The 19,511-nt window shown below is 52.4% G+C and overlaps 11 protein-coding genes across 11 annotated transcripts; 5 read left to right on the forward strand and 6 right to left on the reverse strand.

The window, feature by feature from the left end:
- Window positions 1-28: 28 nt before the first annotated feature.
- Window positions 29-1,827, forward strand: N7510_006952 (fungal specific transcription factor domain-containing protein; the record flags this gene model as incomplete). The annotated part of the gene is made up of 2 exons (XM_056978877.1): window positions 29-116; window positions 215-1,827. 2 exons carry the CDS (start codon window positions 29-31, stop codon window positions 1,825-1,827), a joined length of 1,701 nt encoding a protein of 566 aa, XP_056831920.1.
- A 455-nt stretch (window positions 1,828-2,282) lies between these two features.
- Window positions 2,283-3,645, reverse strand: N7510_006953 (bifunctional fumarylacetoacetate hydrolase/alpha/beta hydrolase family protein; the record flags this gene model as incomplete). The annotated part of the gene is made up of 3 exons (XM_056978878.1): window positions 2,283-3,241; window positions 3,325-3,562; window positions 3,631-3,645. 3 exons carry the CDS (start codon window positions 3,643-3,645, stop codon window positions 2,283-2,285), a joined length of 1,212 nt encoding a protein of 403 aa, XP_056831921.1.
- Window positions 3,646-3,755: 110 nt separating this feature from the next.
- N7510_006954 (5-carboxymethyl-2-hydroxymuconate isomerase) lies at window positions 3,756-4,581 on the reverse strand (the record flags this gene model as incomplete). Its single annotated transcript, XM_056978879.1, has 2 exons — window positions 3,756-3,955; window positions 4,005-4,581. The coding sequence occupies 2 exons, from the start codon at window positions 4,579-4,581 to the stop codon at window positions 3,756-3,758; spliced, it is 777 nt and encodes a 258-aa protein (XP_056831922.1).
- A 105-nt stretch (window positions 4,582-4,686) lies between these two features.
- Window positions 4,687-5,935, reverse strand: N7510_006955 (5-carboxymethyl-2-hydroxymuconate isomerase; the record flags this gene model as incomplete). Its single annotated transcript, XM_056978880.1, has 2 exons — window positions 4,687-5,528; window positions 5,803-5,935. 2 exons carry the CDS (start codon window positions 5,933-5,935, stop codon window positions 4,687-4,689), a joined length of 975 nt encoding a protein of 324 aa, XP_056831923.1.
- Window positions 5,936-7,392: 1,457 nt separating this feature from the next.
- N7510_006956 (RNA-binding protein) lies at window positions 7,393-8,762 on the reverse strand (the record flags this gene model as incomplete). Its single annotated transcript, XM_056978881.1, has 3 exons — window positions 7,393-8,053; window positions 8,102-8,672; window positions 8,729-8,762. The coding sequence occupies 3 exons, from the start codon at window positions 8,760-8,762 to the stop codon at window positions 7,393-7,395; spliced, it is 1,266 nt and encodes a 421-aa protein (XP_056831924.1).
- A 145-nt stretch (window positions 8,763-8,907) lies between these two features.
- On the forward strand, window positions 8,908-9,520 carry N7510_006957 (uncharacterized protein; the record flags this gene model as incomplete). Its single annotated transcript, XM_056978882.1, has 4 exons — window positions 8,908-9,006; window positions 9,057-9,212; window positions 9,262-9,364; window positions 9,411-9,520. The coding sequence occupies 4 exons, from the start codon at window positions 8,908-8,910 to the stop codon at window positions 9,518-9,520; spliced, it is 468 nt and encodes a 155-aa protein (XP_056831925.1).
- Window positions 9,521-9,684: 164 nt separating this feature from the next.
- On the reverse strand, window positions 9,685-10,212 carry N7510_006958 (uncharacterized protein; the record flags this gene model as incomplete). The annotated part of the gene is made up of 2 exons (XM_056978883.1): window positions 9,685-10,014; window positions 10,084-10,212. 2 exons carry the CDS (start codon window positions 10,210-10,212, stop codon window positions 9,685-9,687), a joined length of 459 nt encoding a protein of 152 aa, XP_056831926.1.
- A 1,703-nt stretch (window positions 10,213-11,915) lies between these two features.
- N7510_006959 (putative sterol carrier protein) lies at window positions 11,916-13,292 on the reverse strand (the record flags this gene model as incomplete). Its single annotated transcript, XM_056978884.1, has 1 exon — window positions 11,916-13,292. The coding sequence occupies one exon, from the start codon at window positions 13,290-13,292 to the stop codon at window positions 11,916-11,918; it is 1,377 nt and encodes a 458-aa protein (XP_056831927.1).
- Window positions 13,293-13,401: 109 nt separating this feature from the next.
- N7510_006960 (uncharacterized protein) lies at window positions 13,402-14,067 on the forward strand (the record flags this gene model as incomplete). Its single annotated transcript, XM_056978885.1, has 2 exons — window positions 13,402-13,458; window positions 13,741-14,067. 2 exons carry the CDS (start codon window positions 13,402-13,404, stop codon window positions 14,065-14,067), a joined length of 384 nt encoding a protein of 127 aa, XP_056831928.1.
- A 722-nt stretch (window positions 14,068-14,789) lies between these two features.
- Window positions 14,790-16,033, forward strand: N7510_006961 (putative mitochondrial carrier protein; the record flags this gene model as incomplete). The annotated part of the gene is made up of 6 exons (XM_056978886.1): window positions 14,790-14,903; window positions 14,959-14,993; window positions 15,042-15,115; window positions 15,164-15,382; window positions 15,437-15,774; window positions 15,827-16,033. 6 exons carry the CDS (start codon window positions 14,790-14,792, stop codon window positions 16,031-16,033), a joined length of 987 nt encoding a protein of 328 aa, XP_056831929.1.
- A 489-nt stretch (window positions 16,034-16,522) lies between these two features.
- On the forward strand, window positions 16,523-19,361 carry N7510_006962 (putative pH signal transduction protein PalA; the record flags this gene model as incomplete). The annotated part of the gene is made up of 5 exons (XM_056978887.1): window positions 16,523-16,667; window positions 16,885-17,779; window positions 17,838-18,412; window positions 18,474-18,876; window positions 18,938-19,361. 5 exons carry the CDS (start codon window positions 16,523-16,525, stop codon window positions 19,359-19,361), a joined length of 2,442 nt encoding a protein of 813 aa, XP_056831930.1.
- Between the last annotated feature and the right edge of the window lie 150 nt (window positions 19,362-19,511).

Here is a 19,511-nt window from a genome sequence, read left to right on the forward strand (position 1 = left end):
ACTCCGGCACACCTTGCAGACAGTGTTGATGGAGGCAACCGCTTCCGGACCCGAAGGGCCTGCGAAACCTGCAAAGTTCGGAAACGAAAATGTGACGGTCGAGATCCCTGTGGTTCGTGTGTGCGCTACGAATATCGATGTTTTTTCAACACAGAGCCGAGCAAGAAAAGAAAGAGATTGAGACCAGATGCTCGTCCCCCTTCCTCCGGTCGAGTGACCGTGAGAGAGTCCTCGCCGGATGAACTGGCCAGAACAAACGATGACATTGGGGGCAACAGTAATCACAATAACAAAGATGACCACCGCAGGGTCAAGGATGATAGCGGCAAGTCCATGGAAGCCAATTCTGGAGTCGTCTTCGCTCATCTCTTCGGCATGAAGCTCGATGCCAGAAACGCTCCAAGATTGCAAGGCTACGGTTGGAATCTAGGTTTTCAAGACCACCACAGCCGCTCGGAGAAGAGCATCGCATGGATCATCTCCCAAGACGAATGGCGCCTCTTATTCGACATTTACGTCCAAAAGATTCATCCCGTCTACGGTTTCTTAGACATCGAGACAGTCTGCCAGATCAGTCTCCGCAGATGGCAAGACGTCCATGCCACCAACGCTTACGACCACATCCTCTGCGGTGTAGCCGCTCTCGGCTCCCTCTTCTCTCTCACCCGCGCCGACGATCGCGAGAGACTCCTTGTCGAAACCGCCAAAGAACTCCTAGACAACACCAGCATGGTCCGTGATCCAACCTTCGAAGACGCTCAGGCTTGGCTGCTTCGCACCCTCTACCTCCGCTGCCACAGCCCACCTCATGCCGCGTGGATGGCCAGCTGCACCACCATGCACGTCATCGAAGCCATCGGCGCCCACCAGGAAGCCCGCAAGGTGAGCTTGGTCTACTCCGAATCCAAAGCGCCCCTGGAGCACACCCTCGGCTGCCAGAGGCGTCTCTTCTGGCTCGCCAAACTGCTCAACTCCTGGATCTCGTTCGAATACGGCCGGTCACGCGTAGTTTTGCCAGGCACATCATGCCAACCCCCAACCCCCATCGAAGGCCGGGAGGAAGACTGCACCACCGACCTAATATCCCTTTTCCAAATTTCCGAAATCCTCGACCCCGACACATCACCTACCCCGGAGGACCTCGAATCCGCCCTCACTTGTGTTCACTCCTTAAGTTTTACACTCGATCCCCTCGTTCTCTCTCAGGCGAACCTCGCATTCACGTTGTATCGCCGTCTAAACGTCGCCATCCCCACGGGAATCTCAACCGTCTTACTAAACAAAGTGATGCAGCTCGGCTTCAAGGGTCTCACAGCATCCTCCCGCGCGACGGATGAAGGCAGCCCGTGGTGGCACGTAAATAATGTTCCGTTTCAGTTCAGTTGCATTTTACTAGCAATGGATACCCGGGTTTCGTTAGGGTATGTGAGGGAGAGTGTGGAGGTGCTGCGTAAGGTGGTGGAGAGGTTTAAGACGAGCATGGCGGCGAGGGCGCTAGATACGGTGGAATTGTTAGTTATGCTGGCGAAGCGAGGCAAGGAGGTGGACGCGGCTGTTTTGGGGGACTGTTTTCGAGAGCACACAGCTGGGCCGTCGCAAGGCCAAGCGCAGATTGGAGAATCTGCCGACTGTGCAGCGCAAGAGGCTTACGTTGATACCAGCAACACCACCATCGATCTACATGGGCAGCTCGCGGCCTTGAATGAGGCCGTACACCTCATGACGAACCAAACGAGCCTCGACTGGCCTGTTAATATGCTCGCTGGTGCTGGTGTTGGGAGTGGTTGTACAAATCCCGTGTTCAACCAGAGGATGCAGCAGATGTGAAAAGTGTTGTGCCCAAGTGTCCATATAAGAAATCAACTTGGAGTTCGTGTTGTATCTCCAGCCACTAGTTTTCCCTCAAAGATAATGAATCAACATTTTTCGGAATTACAACAAAAGCAAGATTCTGATAGTTCAACACTAGGGCGAAATTAGGGCAAATATACTCACACAATGCACGTAAGTATTACTATGATGAGTACACCACAAGTTTCAATTTCTCCAAAGTAGATGAGGAAAGACCCTGTTCCATATCCTACATACGGCACTGCATCAGATATGTCTGCATTTCCTCCGCGTTTTGTGACCCTGTTACCAGCACTAGCTTGGTTACCATTCTAGCCGTATTCACACAAAGATGTTTTCGATAATAACAAAGCACAGACCAGAAATTGCACAGGACTGGTAGTTTATTTAGTTTTTTAACAGCACGCTCCAACATCAACCCGAAATGCGGCTCAAGCGAATTGTCTGACCACCTGCGCTACCGCCCCCAAATCCTCACATACATGCCAATGTCCCACTCCCTCCAGTACTTTCACCTGACCCTGCCTCAACCGCCGTACATAGCTCTCCGCCGTTTCGAGAGTGGAAATCTGATCATCCTTCCCGGCAACAATCAGCGTCGGCACATCGATCTTCTCCACGTCCACAGTCTGCTCTTTCGACAAGGCCAAGGCCATACATCCCTTCGCGTACCCCTCGGGATGCGTCGAGAGCAAGAACTGTCTTATCGACGACGTTGCTTGTGGCCTTTCAGACTTGGTTTTCGGACTGGTTGCAGCCTTTGCGACAAGATGGGCAATGCCGGATGCCGACATGCCTTGGCTGCGAACGATGGAGGCACGCTGGGCGAACATGTCTGATGCAGTGGAAGGGAGGGGGTTGGTGCCGGGACCGAGGAGGATCAGCTTTTCCACTCGGGGTTGAGAAGTGGAATATGAATGCTTCGCTGCAAACGCCATCGCAATCAGCGCCCCAAGCGACCAGCCCACGAGCGTAGCGCGAGTGATCCCCTTCGCCATGAAAAGACTCTCCAGGTCTCGAACGTATGTGTCAATTGTAGTAGTATTTGATGCCTTTGCAGGACTCAAGCCGTGACCTTCGAGATCGTAGGCAATGATCCTGTGCTGCGATGCAAGACCAGTAGACTCAATTAGGGGCATCCAGTACTCGAGGGAGGCACCGAGGCCGTGAATAAAGACGATCGGTGCACCGGAGTCGGAGCCAAGTTCGCGGACATTGATGAAGGCGTCTCCAGCTTGGATCAATCCGACACCTCCCCAAGTGCGGTCAAGGTTGAAGGTGGGAAGGCTCGAGGCTGACGGGTGCGAGACGAGGCCTAAAGTCGGGTTGGATTCTTTGGCCTGCATGATACGATTGCTTAGTTTTCCGAGGCCGGTGATGGAGACCTCAACTGTGAAGTAAAAAAGGGATTAATCGTCAGCCCAAACCTCGGGGAACAACGTGTCTACTGGTGACGAAAATTGACGGACTCACCGAGATCGCCTGGCTTCAGGAACTTGGGTGGACGAAATCCCATTCCAACTCCTGCCGGTGTTCCTGTGGCGATGACATCTCCAGCCTGTAGGGTGATCCCCTCTGAAATGGTCTCGATGATTTTGGGGATTGAGGTGATGAGACTCGAGGTGCTGCCATCTTGACGTTTCTCGCCATTGACATAGGTTTGTACTCGAAGAGTGCTCGGTAAGGCAGCGGCGGGGACAGCTATCGGGCCCTTATGGTAGACGTATCAGCATGAGGGAGATGGAATTTGACTAGCAGAACAAGCAAGGCAAGACATACCATGGGACAGAACATGTCGGGGGATTTGCCCATCAAGAATTGCTCATGGGCACGTTGCTTCTCTCGAGCGGTGATATCTGTAAACTCATCAATCCTGCGGAACTCTGGATTCCTCAGGCCTGTTGCTACTTACCGTTAATGATAGTGAAGCCCCACACATAGTCCATAGCATTGCTTTCACTGATTTGGAAGCCTGGCTTGCCAATTATGACGCCAACTTCTCCCTCATAATCGAGTGTCTCAGTGAATCCCGCGTGGGCATAAATGTCCTGGTTCGAGGCAATAACACTAGTATTGCGTTTGGTAAACACATTAAGTAGAGGGGCTGTGATCGGTTAGCACGGATACCTTATAAGGCTTGATATTAAATTGACCTTTTTTTTGACGGTCTGTGTCGACTCCATCAGGGTTGCATTCTTTGACATGGTCGGCGTAGTTGTTTCCAATGCATAGAACATCACGGCCTGCAAGCGGTGGTAATAACTTGACCGAATCCAACGAAAATGATTCTTCTCCTCGACGTACATCATTGTTTAACTCAATGACTTGATACATATTGCTCAAAGGACTGCCGGAGGCCATTGTCAAAGAATAAATTGTCGAGTCTTCCAAATGGCCAATACGGGATCTACCCATTCGGTCTTCAAAAGCGACGAAGTTGTAGTTCTTGGCTGACGATATCGTTGTAGTCTGAGTGGGTTGAGTCACAAAGTCTGATGGCGCGGACTTGTGGATTCGGCCGTTGATCATGATGACATCCAGCTTGTCATGGTCTTGGAGAATGGAGATATCTTTCAGAGGATCACCGTTGACAAGGATACAGTCGGCATAATATTGAGGCAAGATTTTGCCGAGTTCATCTTCTTGCATGAACAATTTGGCAACACCCGCTGTAGCAGCTACAATGGATTCCATGGGAGTAAAGTCAAACAACTTGACAAAATGTTCCATGTCGCGAGCATATGTCCCGTGAGGGCACCAGGCAAAGCCATAGTCACCACCACTATCACATAGTTAGCACACGCATCACTTCGTTGATTCAATCCAAGATCCAACTTACGGGAGAATGGGTATTCTCCGTCTGTGCATCTCTTTCAAAGTTTGGATGGCAACCTCCAATTCTTTCTTGTAGCCCACTCGTTCGGCTGTATCGAAAGTGTATCCGAACGGCTCGGCTTCGTGGACTGTGGTGTACAACCAGTTGATAGCAGGAGCAACAACATGTTTGTGTCTCGCTTCCTCAAGCATTTTCATGCCTTCTTCATCCGTGTATGAAGCGTGATAGATCACATCAACTCCATGTCGAACACATTGAATGACTGAATCCCGTGCTCGCGCGTGGGAGCACACTCTCAGACCAAGACGGTGCGCTTCGTCCACACAGGCAGCGGTCTCTTCATCCGAGAAAAAGCATTCCTCCGCCGAGCGTGCTTCACAGATGGATTCTCCGGACATGCTTAGTTTGATCTGATCCACACCAATAGCAGCGTGATGTCTAATAACTTCTCTCATCTCAAGGGGCCCATCAGCGTAAGCAGTAATTCCGGCCGAAAGCTCGTTGTCTCTTTTTGCCATCTCTCTGCCGTTTGCGAGGTATCGAGGCCCAGGTAAGTCGCCCCTGTTGATTGCGTCTCTGATGACACAGTCTAGCCGATCTTTTGCTGAGGCTGCACCGTAACACATTGTATATCCCGAGTCCAAATAAGTAAGGGCCGATTTCGCAGTGATGAGAGTATGCTCTTCCACCCCGACGGTACCTAACAATTCTAGAGCATTGTCGTTCCACGTCAAATGCGCGTGGGCATCCCCCAATCCTGACATCAAAGTGCGGCCTCGTCCATCTATCACGCGCACGTCGGATTCTTTGCTGATTCTGTTCACGTTTGGGACTTTGCCGACTGATACGATACGTTGACCTTACTCTGTTAGCAGATGTACATTGGATATTGGGATAATCAGCTCACCTTCAATGTAGACATCTCCACGATAGGGTCCCTCCCCTGTTGAATCCAAACTGCAGGGCGTTAAACGTCTTGAAAGGGGGCACAAAATGAGGGCTTGGTTTCATACATGTTCACATCGATGAAGAGAATTTTGGAGTTTGGAGGGGTGCCTATTTATATGGATCAATCACTCCGATCATTTCCTTGTCGTGCGTTGTGGTCAACATACCTTGAATCTCATACTTTTTAGGCTGGAGTTTCGAGTCGAATCGTAAATATTCATGGGTGAAGCGTGGCAGTACAGACGAACCATCCACGGCCGCATTATCATGCCAGCCATTGGTAGTGATTTTTTGAGCCATAGTTGGGATTGTTTGGCCGAAGACTATACTTTCAAAGGAGTAATACCGACAAAGAGTGTCAAAAAGGAGCCTTATATACTAGTGACCCTCCCGCAGAACTTGCGCTTTATGTCTATCTCCGCCGGGGAAAAGGGCTAGATGAGGGGTCATTGCAACCATTGGCTTAACGTTAATGAATTCCGTAGTCTGATCGACAATTTTTATCTAAACTGACAACATTTGGCGGATTGTCGCAGTCATGCCCGCAAGTGCGGGACAAACAATCCGCCCCGAAGGCGAGATATAAGCTACCTGACGCTCAGGACAATTCGCAGTAAGCGCAATATCCGCCTCTTGCTCTCCTTTTTCTTGCTTGGTAAAGGTTGTATCAGGAATATTTTGGGGTTTGAATAGAAAAATGACACAATCTCGAGCAATAGTCGGATATTGCGGTGACATTGAGCCAATGTGGTGGGACGTTTTCCTAGACAGCGTCAAGCTTGGAGAAATCTGGAGCTTTCCCAATCGCGTAATTATAACAGTCGAGGAAAGATATACGGGGTCGGATATTGCGGGTCAGGAATTGTCCGCCTGGGGAACCCTAGTCGACCCGTGCCGGATTGAGCGGAGAGGCCAATCGCCTGCATCGAATTCAGGCCTTATTTTGCCCCCCGCAAATCCTCCCAAATTGGCGCGCTAACCACTCTTAGGCTCATAGGTATATGCTACGGTCCCTGCAACGGCAAGTTCCTGATGGGCCCACTGTTGGAGCGCCTGTATTTTCTGCTTTCTTGTCCTTTGGAGCGACTCTTTGACAACCTATAGTCTTAATACGATACTTACGCATCAGCTTGTAATGTCCTTGTCAAATTACCTAACCACGAGGAACTGATTATCTATCTCCGTTCCGCACATGCGTTGAGTGCTAATTCCGCCGCCTTGCTGCTCGATCCTTTATGTCAGATTCGGCAACTCATGACTTTTTCCGTGTATTTGTATATATACGACCCTGACCAAAAAGTATCCAACTTTGAAGATACACAGTTCCATCTCGTTATTCACAACTCTGTGGATTCCTTTTTGGAAGGATGTGGAAGGAGCCGCTTGCGTGGGTAGTAATAAATATATTGTGAAGTCATAATGGTGAGGTATTTCAAAAAAGATCAAAATTTTTTCTAGAAACACCACCAGAATACACAATGAACAAATTTACTACTGTACAACGCTTTGCAGCTTACTTTTATACATTGTTCAAACGGGTGTGGACAAAGGCTGCGTGCGTGTGGGCGGCGATCATGCCTGACCACGAGAACTTCCATTCTGTTGAGCTGTATGGGAGATACTACGAGCCTTCATACAGACATACTGAAGCATTGTAATACGTCGAGGAGTTTAAGCTTAGTCGTTGGATGCATGAACAATGAGTTTGACATATCAATATCGACATGGCTACAAAAAAAATCTTGAATAACCCTCATTTACGCCTTCGCCTTGGTCTTGCTACCCTTACTGGCTTTCCCCTTGGCCTTTGTAGCAGGGGACTCCGACGGAGCATCCTGCTTTGGCGTGCCCTGGCCTGCCTTCTTCCCCTTCGCAGCCTTCTTCTTCGGGGTATCCTCACTCTCAGCAGAAGGCGCCTCAATAGCCTTAACAGTCTCCTCCTCCGGAGCCGGCTCAACAGCCTTCTGCTCCTGGACGGGAACATCATCAACGCTCTTCAGCACCGGCAGATCCATCTCATACCCCAACGCCTTCAGCTTATCCAGCTTAGCCTGTCTCCGCTTCTGCTCCTGCTCAATGCGCTGACTCCACTGCTCACGCGTCTTGCCCTTCTCCAACCGCTTCTTCTCAATCCGGTTCCAGGGCGTCTTCTTGAAGCGCCGGTTCGCGCCCTTCCACACCTCGGGATGCAGCTGTTCCGCGGGGACGTACTTGCACTTGAGGATGTGGCCGTACATCAGGTAGTTGTCCATCGTCTCGGCGACGATCTTGGCAACTGTCGTCGAGGAGAACTCCACGAACGCGTAGTGCTTTGATCGGCCTGTAAGACGGTTGCGCGACAGGCGGAGACGGGTGATGTCGCCGAATTGGGAGAAGTAGGCGCGCATTTGGTGCTCGTAGAAACCGTGCGGGATGCGGCTGGATGTTTGTTAGAAGAGATTCGAGAGTGTATGATACTGTACTTACCCAATGTAGACAGTGCCAGGCTCAGAAGGAGTGTTGCCCTGCTTCTGCTTCTTCAGAATCTTGCGCTTCGCCTTCTTCGAGTCTGGGATGCGGGGAACGGGCTGATCCGGATTGAACCCCTCATCCTCGGAGGCGTCTTCTTCTCCACTGCTCTCGAATCCCTTGATCAGCTCAGCGGTCTGGTCGTCCAAGTCTTCATCCTCGCCGCTCTCAGGCTCGGAGATGACATCTCCAACGATCTCCTCGTCAGACTCCTCAACCACCTTCTCTGCCTTCTTGGCCTTCTTGGATGTATCCTCCTTCTTCGATTTCTTCTTTTCAGCTTGCTTCTCAGGCGCAGGCGCAGCAGGCTCGTCATTCTCCTCGTCGCCAAGGAAGTCGGCAGCACGCTTGCGAGGCTTGATCTGGCGTGCAGGCTCTCCATTGGCCTTCACCGACGCATCGGTCTTGGGCGCAGTGCCATTCTCCTTCTTTTTCAGAGCGGGCTTAGGCGCAGCGTCTTTGGTCTGAGCAGGTTTGGCATCGGCCTTTTTGGTTTTTTTCGCGGGCAACTCGGCGGCAGCAGGCGCAGCTGGAGAACAAGTCAGTACAATTACCAAAACCCATCCTGTAGTATTCTCGACATACCCTTGCGCTTTTTCTCTTTCTTGTCGGGGGCCATGTTGGCTGTGTCTGGAGAAGATGATGGATGTTCAGTCGGGAATTTTTTTTTTCTTTGGCAAAATCAAAATCCCTCGGAGGCGGTGAGCCATCCCGACCACATCGGGTTGCTGCGTAGAACTCCCTCGACAACACGTGCAGTGGCCATGGGGAAGACCAAGAATGCAAAGGCCCTGACGCACGAGGAGGTTTGGGATGACTCGGCCCTGGTACGGTCGTGGGATGAGGCTGTCGAGGAGTACCAGGTGAGGCTGCCTGCGATTGAAGCCTCACGTGACACTATCTAACATTGCAGCAGCTATATCACAGCATCCACGCCAAGGGGGAGAATGTGGAAGATGTGTTGAGAGAGGCAGAAAGGGCAGAGGCTAGTGCTGTGGATGAGGGAGGTGTCGCTGAGGATACGCCGATGGAAGTGGGCAGCGATGAACCTACTCCTGACGTCCCGCAGGTATGTTCCTGCAATCCGATGGTCAAGCACTTTCTAACACTTTCCTCAGTCCGCGCAAAAGTCTGGTGTGATCCCTGCAGATGAGGGAGTACCAGCTGCAGTGGCCGCACCCGCAAGCGGTATGCCAATGCCTCATCCAGCGTTGGCGCAAGGTATGTATATCTTTAGCACTAAGTTGGCCTAACTAACGTCCCCTAGTTCAAGATGAAGGACTGAAGAATCTCATGATGGCGTGGTACTTTGCGGGCTACTACACAGGCCTCCATGAAGGCCAACAACAAGGCAAACAACAGCCCAATAGTTCTTAAACAGGACATACTCTTTCCAAGAGTAAAAAAAGGTGGAAATCCAATAATATCTTGTCCGACAAAGGTCATAATTCAATAAGCCAGTTACAGAACAGAAGCCAAAAACCCCCTCTCCATCCATTACACTGCACACCACTCCAATGCGGCTTTCTCTTCCATCTTTCTTATATAAGACCACCTCCATTCAACAGCTGACCGACAATGGGAACTTTGCCTAGAGCACCAGAATTAGGTTTGGCGGTGTTTTGAGCTGAAGTCTGTTCCGCAGTCGGAGTGACGAAATTGCCCGTGTACTGGTCCTTGTCCGTCTTGGTGGGTTCGCCAACGTCGGGCTTGGTCGTCTTGCCCTCCTGCTGCTTCGGCTTCGGCTCCGATGCGACCCGCTGGCTCGGTGTTGCAGTTGGGGTGCCAGTGGCAGAGGTTGCGGGGGCGTGGGTTGACGATGTGGGCTGAGAATCTAACCCTAGGTCCTGCATTATGCCGTTTGTGACGGGCTGGATGGGGGGGGGGAAAGTTAGTATATCAATAAACTCTGATATTAGTGGTTGTATGATTCAACGTACACTCAACGGGCCCAAAGCGGCGTCGATGGGACTACTCTTCTGGTCCACATCACGCTTGGTCGGCAGGGCAATCGCGAATGAGGCGAGGACAAGGAAGGCGGTAAAGAAAGACAGATTGAAACGAGCCATGGTGGATGAATGGATAGATGGGATGGAATATACTAAATGAATGAAAGAAAGTAGATACTTTAAGGTTGATTCAAAAGAGTGACTTTGCTCAGCGTTGGTGCTGGTGAGTGTCGATTGTCGATAGATAGCCAGGATATCGAGAGAGATATAGAGGTACGCGCGGGAACTTCTACGCGATTTATATTCAATCCTTCATTCAGGCTACCCGAGGGCGAGAATGGTGGAAATGACAGGGCAGGGCAGGGGTTGGGACTAGCTAGCAAGTATGGATGCCGCGTACATACTAGATGTATGTGATCTCGCCCCTCCGCGAGGTATTCTGATTATGTACTTGCAGGCCGCGTGAGTAGTTAGTAAACAGCTCGAAACACGACTGCCATGTTCTTAGGGTTGCCATGCTTTACATAAGAGGCTGTTTTTGCCAGCCCACGCTAAAAGATGCGTTTCTATTGGAGGCCTATGGCCCGCAAAAATTGTATGCAAGGGGGCAAGAGGTTGAAGAGCTTCATTCCAGTTGTCGGTCAGCATTCCAGAACACACCACTTGGGTTGCGGTTCTTGCTTATCCATACTTGTCCCTTGATCAACGTTGTCCCATATTTCTTGTGTTAGGGTTGACACTGAACTAACTCCTTTCGTCGACTACATAAAAAGGGTTGAGAATAACTAATCATGATTCGTTCATATTTGATCACTCCAAAGAAGTATAAAGAATGTATGTATCTCCCTACTTTGACACGCACAGCCCCATATGGAAGAAGCGGACGCAACACGAGGGAGTCTCCAGGCGACTTAAGTCGGACCTGTGAGAGCTCACTATGGGCACAAATTTGACCTCGAATATCATGGAGCGATGACGGACGAGACTTCGAAAGTGCCTGGAAATGGTAATCAGAAGAAGAATGCCGGGGTGGCGATCGCACTACATGGTTTGTAGTGGTGGTGGTAAGCGTCATTCAAATCCTGCATGTTAGTAGGAAGGCTGGGTAGGGTAGTTTGTCTGTTCTATCAACCGTCAACCTCATTCGCCCGGACGGAAGAGACATTATCTTCGCTCGGTGAATGGAGATAGATGGCAGAGCCGGGTACAGCCCAGAAGCGGTTGATTAGCGTGGATGAACATGGCCAACATGGCGGCCATCGAATCAATCCCAACAACCTTCCGAATACTTGAAGATCGCATGCCCCATGCAGTCACCATCCCAGTCCACGCCAGCCAGGCATATGGATGTAATTATCATGTAGTGATGTGATGAAGTGATGTATGCTCAAAAGCGAACCCGGCCACCCTCGTCCAAGTGGAAGCAGGGACCAGGATTAGAACGAGCCGAATCATTTGCTCTGGGTCTCTTTTCTAAAATTTGTGGATAGAATCTTGACAGGAATTGAATGGTAAGTTCAATTCCATCCATCGACAAGGGTATGTTGGAGACCGTAAGTAAGATGAGAAAAAAAAAAAAGAAGAGAAAGGAGAGGTTGGGCTGCGTGAAAATTTATGGGGGTGAGTGGGGATTACATAAGCCGTTGTGGATATGGCCACGTGATATGTAGTGTTTGTTGGTGTTGTGGATGTGATTTTAGTTTTGGCATGAAATTTACGGATTTGTATGTGTGGATAGATGGGACTCATACTTTGACTGAGAAATGGGACAAGGTATATCATATCATGCTACATACTATATACATTCGTTTGCAAGTCAGAAATTAAAAGCGGGCGAGGACCCGCTCCTGCGCGTCGGCAACGGCATATTCACTGGTGTGCTTCTGGCTCATTACTGACTTCGCCTGCGCAGCCGTGAAGCCCTTGGCCTCCACCGCCGGGTTGTACCCGAGACCAGTAAGTTTGGCGACAACGTCCGAGGGCACAGCCGCAGCGACCTTGCCATCCGCGCGCTTGTACACGGTGACGACCACCGCGCCGCCTAGACCCAGATTGTGTTGCAGGGCAACAGCCGTGCCATCCATGAGACGGTTGTTAGCCCACCCGCGCAGATGCCAGACCAGCTCAGCGCACTGCGCCAGACCCGTCGCACCGAGGGGGTGGCCCTTGGAAATCAGCCCGCCAGACGGGTTAATGACCATCTTACCGCCGTAGGTGATATCGCCACGGCGGACCATCTCGTGCGCCTTGCCGGGTTCACACAGCTCCAGTGCGTCGATGGTGATCATCTCGTTGGCAGAGAAGCAGTCGTGCAGCTCGCACACCTTGATATCCTTCACGTTCACGCCAGCCTCGGCGATGGCCGTGCGGCATGCATGCCGCGTCATGCCGACACCCATCAGGTCGATCGAGCTGCGGCTGTACACGGACTCGGTGTCGGTGGCGAGGGTCTGGCCGGCGATGAGGATTGCTTGGTCCTTGAGATGAGGCCGGGCGTCGAGGAACTCCTGCGAGACGATGACGGTGGCGGCGCCGCCATCCGAGGTCGGGCAGCACTGCAGCTTGGTGAGGGGCTCGTGAATCATGGGCGCGTTGAGAACCTCGTCGAGAGTATATTCCTGCTGGAACTGCGAATAGGGATTGCGTTTGGAGTGCTCATGGTTGACGCGGGCGATCTCGGCAAAGTCCTTGTTGGTGGCGCCGTACTTCTCCATGTACTCGCGGCCGGCGTTGCCGAACATCTGGGCTGCACCGGGAGCGTTGGTCACGCCGCGGGTCTCGGCCATCATCATGCCGAACAGGCCTGTGGGGTTGGTGCGGTCGTTGTACATGGATTGCAGGCTGCCGGGGTTCATCTTCTCGAAGCCGACGACGAGGACGCAGTCCGCCGCGCCGTGAGTGACCATTGTGCGGGCCATGGCGAGGCCTGTGGAGCCCGTGGAGCAGTTGTTGTTGACGTTGTAGATGGGGATGTTGGTTAGGCCGAACTGGTAGAAGACGCGCTGGCCGCAGGTGCTGTCGCCGTAGACGTAGCAGGCGACGCCCTGGTCGACGTCGTCGTAGGTGATCTTAGCATCGAGCATGGCTTTGATGCCCGCCTCGTAGCCCAGTTCATGGTAGTCGACTTTGCCGCGCGGCTTGATGAACTTGGTCATGCCCACGCCCAGGACGTAGGCGGGGCTTGTCTGTTTCTTGGCCATGCTGAGGGTGTGGGTGGGATTAGACAGATGGATGGAGAGAAAAATAGTATTGTGTTGAGTGCCGGAGAGTGTCAGAGTGCTGAACGAAATAAATAATCATGATCACAGCATGTGGAGGAGCCCAGGCCGAGTTGCGGGGAGGGCCGAGGTCCCGAGGAACCGGTCGGTGCGGCCTGCGGCCTGAGGCAGAGTGCATCCCGCATAAAGGCGATATGCTGGAATAATATTCTGTCGGTCAAATACGACCGCGGTGGGGAAGGCGGTCAATCAGCTACCTCTGATGATCCAGTGTCACGTGCCATACCATGCCTGTCCAGCTTCCTCTTCTCCACATTCTCCCACCCAACTAGGCAAGCAGGCAGGTGCCTTTGCAATAATCCCATCCTCGTTGCATGATGGGCACTTCATAATACTGCAGTCTGGTCGTGCCGTGTCTGGAATCTTGTAGCTCCCCCTGATTGGCTGGGTTGCATCCCCCGGTCCCCGATCCCTGTGCGAGTCCCACACCTACCACGGCCCTCGGAGCACAGTCCTCCACACTGGCAGATCATTAGTTGTGTGTCTGTGTTCTGATTCGAGACGAGCGGTGATCCGGGGGATCAGTTCTGGCCGAGGAGTCTGGGCCGTTTGGACTGTTGGGAACTGCCCTAGGGGCCTTACACGGTACACCCAGCATGTCGTCGACACCGTCCACAACGGGGTTTGGTGTCACCCACGGGAGAAAGCCTGCTCGAGTGACGTGCAGAGCAGAAATGCCCAAGGTCGTCCATTGTAAATAATACATATACTCCGCGAACTCCAATAGGATTGCATGATGTCACCTTCTCGCCCTAAACCGCATCGGGTGCTCAGCAGAGCTCGGTCCACATTTTTGCCCGCTTCGTCTTCTCTTCTTGATTGTCCAGGTTGTCTGTGAGGGTGAATCTGGTCTTTCAACAGCACGCTGTCTTCTGGATGGACGGGCTTCCATACTGACCTCATCCCTGACAGCGCCTGATCTATCTCCCTGTTCTCTCCCTTCTCCCTCTCCTCTCCCTCTTCCCTCTCCACAACAACAATACTATTGCTGTACAAGCGATCCCATCCTCCCTGTCGGGCACAATCATCACCACCCTCATTCGTGAACTGCTCTTGCCGGTCGCGGGGCCTCATCTACTCGCCACTCCTCTTCGGTCGCTCGATTGGCAGGAACGTTGGATCTCCTGCTGTTCATCCTCGATCTCTGGAATCACGCCAGGAATCGCCTTGGGAGGCCACCAGGTTGCTCGAGTCTATTTGAATGGAGATTTGTGGGACGCCGAACGGTCTGCTCGAATCGCTGAGAGACCGCTTTGCGTTCCATAGGGTTCCCCAGCCTGCCTTCCTTCGTCCAATTGATTGAATCTCTCTCTCCCGGCCATTGCCTCCGATGGACCACCTTCAGGGATGACTATTGATAAACGTTCTGAACATGCCCCCTTCTCCCCGACGACAACTTCCAATCCCACTCCCGCCGTTATGCCGACTCGCAATGCCTGGACCATGGACGATGCGGCTCGCAATAAACTATTGAAAAAGTACAAGACACAGGTGGCTTCGGCGACGTCGACCATCTGCGCAACTTTGGCGGTGGTATGTTTTGGTCAGGCTGGTAATAACATGCCGGATGCTAAGCTCTGAATGACAGACCCCTCTAGAGAATGTCAAAACTCGGATGCAGACGTGAGTCTCTATACCATGCGGAATACGAAGCCGAACTAATGCGAGCAGGCACAATTTCCAAAACGTCTTTCAATGTGTCCGCTATCTTTGGCGTACCGAGGGCCCTCGCGGTTATGTAGCTGGTAGGTTGAGCCTCATGTTATTGGCGGACAATAATTGACTCGGTCAAGGTGCCCTTCCGCCGCTAGCGAGCGTGACCGCGGTCCGAGTCGTCAACTTCTCCACATACAACTGGGCCAAGCATGCCATCTCCGACTCCATACAGAATATCACCGGCCGATCTCCTTACAAAGAGTACAATACACCTGGCAGCAGCCCGACAGCGACGGGAATTTTCATGTTTACCTCCGCGGGCCTGCTCGCCGGGTTGGTGACTTCTCCCCTTGCCTGTCAGTTTTGGGGAAATCGTCGGTGTCGGTGCAACGCATACTAATAAAATCCAGGTCCCTTCGAATTGGCCAAGAACGTTGTCCAAACCTCTGTGTTGGTGTCGAATCGCGCTCAAGCTGCCCCCGATGCCGCCCGAGACCCTTCCCTTCGCCGCAAGCCCCGTCTTGGTACCATCGAAGCAATCCAGCAGATCGTCAAGCGCCACGGATTCCGCGGCTTGTATACTGGCTTTCGCCTCCACGCGATGCGGGATACCCTAGGGTCAGGGTTGTACTTTGGCGTCTACGAAACCGTGAAACAGATCGCCGCCAAAGAGATGGGATCTGACAAGTCTCCATTTGGCGCGCCCATGATCGCCGGTGCCATCTGCAGCACCGTCCCATGGTTCTGTGTAGGTTTACCTTTTGGCTTGTAATCCACACCACAATACTAATAATTCCCAGACGTATCCCCTCGACACGCGCAAAACCCGCGCGCAGAGCGTGCTCCTCGGCAAATCCTCTGAGATCGGCGAGGCCTCGGTGGCTGTCGCCAAATCGAGCATGTATAAAGGCCTGTCCATCATCCTCATTCGGACGGGTGTGAACAACATGATCCTCTTGAGTATCTTCGAGTACATCAAGATGCGGATCAACGAGCTCCCGGATTAACTAAGGGAGATGGTTGGTGGGCGCGCGTCGTGTGGAAATGGTCTCATCTTTTTGTTGTTCTGTTCTGGTGGTTGATTATTTCTCATGTACATACACGACGACGGAGCTTGAGGCTCATCCATAGCAAATATCAGAATGATGCATGGATGATCCAACCTGTAGGCTTATAGTTGTTTATATCTCGGTGTTGCTGCCTCAGGCGCCAACACGTCATCCGTTGCCTGGTTAGTGGGGGGTAACCAGTAACGACTTCCGCGATCAACAAAGCCCGCGTCTCCCTCCCACCTCCCTCACAATAATACATGGGTAGTAACGATGGCGTCGTGAGTCTTCCAGTCCCCCTCTGACAAACTGTAGTTGGCTAACTATTTCCCTCATGGCACCCCACACAGCAATATCCTCCAAGTCCCCTTCCGGCGTTCCCACGCAGTCTCCCTCTCCGACGCAATCACCCAATATATCTCCTCCAAATATGACCAGCGCCCGGATATGTTTGCAGAAGACCTGCTGATCATCAACCGCTTGCGGACCGAGGCTATCAATGTCCAGGAACCTCATGTTAGTGGTGTGAGTCGCCTGGTTACGTACGCGGCGCAGTTGAAGTGGTTGGGAGGGAAATTTCCGATTGATGTGCGTAAGCGCAAGACATTCCTTTCCGGGTCCTTCCTTTTAGGGAATGATTTTCAGAAATGAAAAGGAAAATGCTGACCGTGGCTCTTGTGGAGGGTTAGGTCGGGGTAGATTTTGCGTGGTATCCTTCCTTGGGGTTGAATGGGTCGCAGCCGAGTTAGTGGTTTCTTGCTTGCATTTTGGAGGAGATGTGATTTTTTTTTTTTGCTGATTAGTGACAGTCTCTCAAAATAACTTACGCTTCGAACTGGCCAACATCGTCTTCAACCTTGCAGCGCTCTACTCGCAACTCGCATTCGCCGTCAACCGGACTACTGGAGATGGACTCAAGCAGGCTTGCAATTACCTCTGCCAGGCAGCCGGGGTGCTTCACCACCTACGCACCGAGATCATTCCGGATCTGCGCACATCACCGCCAGAAGATATGGACGAAATGACGCTTCAGAGCCTAGAACAACTCCTCCTCGCCCAGGGCCAAGAATGTTTCTGGCAAAAGGCCGTTAAAGATGGTCTGAAGGACATCTCCATCGCGCGGCTGGCAGCCCAGGTCTCAGACTTCTATGCAGACGCAGGCGATTTCGCGGTCAAATCTAATGCTATTAGCACGGATTGGATCCACCACATGACAGCGAAACACCACCACTTCGCTGCGGCCGCGCAGTACCGGCAGTCGCTCGACTGTTTGGAAAAGCGCAAATACGGCGAAGAAGTGGCGCGACTGCGTGATAGCTTGAACTGCGTGAATGAGGGGCTGAAGGAGTCGCGGTGGATCAACCGTACAGTTTTGGGGGATCTGAACGGGCTGAAAAGTCGCGTTGCGGAGGACTTGAAGCGCGCCGAGAAGGACAACGATGTTATCTACCTGAATCCCGTGCCGCCCAAGTCTGAGCTGAAGAGCATCGATCGTGCTAGCATGGTCGCTTCCAAGGCTCCCTCGCAGGTTACGGACGCGATTTCGATGCTGGGCGAGAAGGGACCGCTGGGGCAGCCGCTTTTCGCGAAGCTGGTGCCGTATGCGGTTCATATTGCGGCTAGTATCTATTCTGATCGCCGGGATCGCTTGGTTAATGAGACACTCGTTGCGGAATTGGAGTCTATGACTGATAAGCTCAGAGAGTATGTGCTGACCGGCCCTTTTATCTTCTGCTTTGCTTACTGGAGCTCTCTCCCACAGTCTTTTGTCGTCGTTAAATCTTCCGGGATCGCTGCAAGCTCTTGAAAAGCCTCTCGGCCTGCCACCGACACTGGTTTCTCATGCCGAGGAAATGCGGCAGCAAGATGGACTCAACCGTCTCCGTCAGTCTGTGGAGGATACGGCTCGGGTGAAATCCAATGACCGGACAGTCTATAACGAAGGTGTTGAATTGCTGGCAGCCGAAAAGGCAGAGGACAACGCGGCGCGTAGGAAATACGGTACGGATAGGTGGTCGCGCGCACCGTCTGAGGAAGCTGCCTCGAAGATTTACACCACCTCCATTGAGATCAGCGGCTATTTTGCGTCTGCGCAGAGCAGTGATGATCTCGTCGAGCGGAAGTTTCAAGACTACGAGTCCGTATTCCGGGTGCTTACTGGGTCGAACCGTGATCTGGAGTCGTATGTGCCTAGCAGTCGGCGAGCTGCTATTCCACACGAGCTCGAACGTGAATCTATCCGGCTGCGCAGCTGCTTGAACGAAGTGAGCCGCATGGAGAACCGGCGTCGACGACGGATCCAGACGCTGAAAGACAAGGCTCAGGCGGATGATATCCGTATGTTTTCTGCTTCTTCCTTAGTTTGCTGTTCCCGTCATTGCTCACTCTATTTCACTAGATCCGGCTCTCATCAAAGAAACGGCGCGACTCGAGCGCGAATTCCCGATGCAACCGATCCAAGCAGGTCAATTCGAAGACCTCTTCGAGCAAAAGCTGCGGCTGTACGACTCGGACCGCGACATGCTCGCCCAGGAATGGAAAGACCAGGAGGAAATATCAGGACAAGTGCGTGAGGCGAACCGGAATTTCACCCGCGCTCATAAGGGAGACGCCTCGATGAAGGAGCGCGAGACCGCACTCCAGGAATTGGAGAATGGGTATCTGAAGTACAAGGAGATTATTTCGAATCTGGAGGTTGGGAGGAAATTTTATAACGATCTGGCCAAGATTGTGGGCCGGTTTCGAGATGATGCGAAGACTTTTGTTCATCAGCGTCGGATGGAGGCGAGTCAGTTGGAAGCGTATGCATCGACATTTCTTCCTCTCGAGAGCTCTTCGCTAACGCATCTATTGCACTGATAGAGACATCACCAATGTCGCAGCCATGTCCTCGCTGCATATCACCCAGCCTCAACTTCGCCAACAACCACAATCCCAGCAACACCAACCGCATAACACCCACGCTCACCAATACCAACCTACTCAACCGCCACCACCATCTCAGCCCATGCCTCAAGTCCACCACCATGTTCACCGGCCATCCGACGCCAGCGAACCCCTAACAGCACCACAACCAATGCGCGCCCCCGCCCCACCACCCGCCGTGTCTGCTGCCCCGGGCGTATGGTCCCCCGAAATGGGCATTCGATTTTCATCTGCTGGAGTGCCTCCTGGTGCGACTCCTACAAAAAGCACTACCGGGTCGGGTCAGGGTCAGGGTCAACCTGGCCGTGGTCGTGCGCTGCCCGGGACGTGGGATCCTTCGCAAGGTTTGCGGTTTTCTTGATTGGCCTTTTTTGTACATACAACACACCTCGGCCGTGCCACATCCACAAGCTCTACATCGAAGGATTTCAGGGCTGTGCATGGCGTTGCATATAAGTTACCGACCGCATGACCATTGACATAGTTACTAGAAGGTCAAATGATTGAACAG

This window comes from Penicillium lagena, assembly GCF_028827675.1.
Source record: "Penicillium lagena strain IBT 129212 chromosome Unknown utg000005l_segment0_segment0, whole genome shotgun sequence".
Taxonomy (NCBI): domain Eukaryota; kingdom Fungi; phylum Ascomycota; class Eurotiomycetes; order Eurotiales; family Aspergillaceae; genus Penicillium; species Penicillium lagena.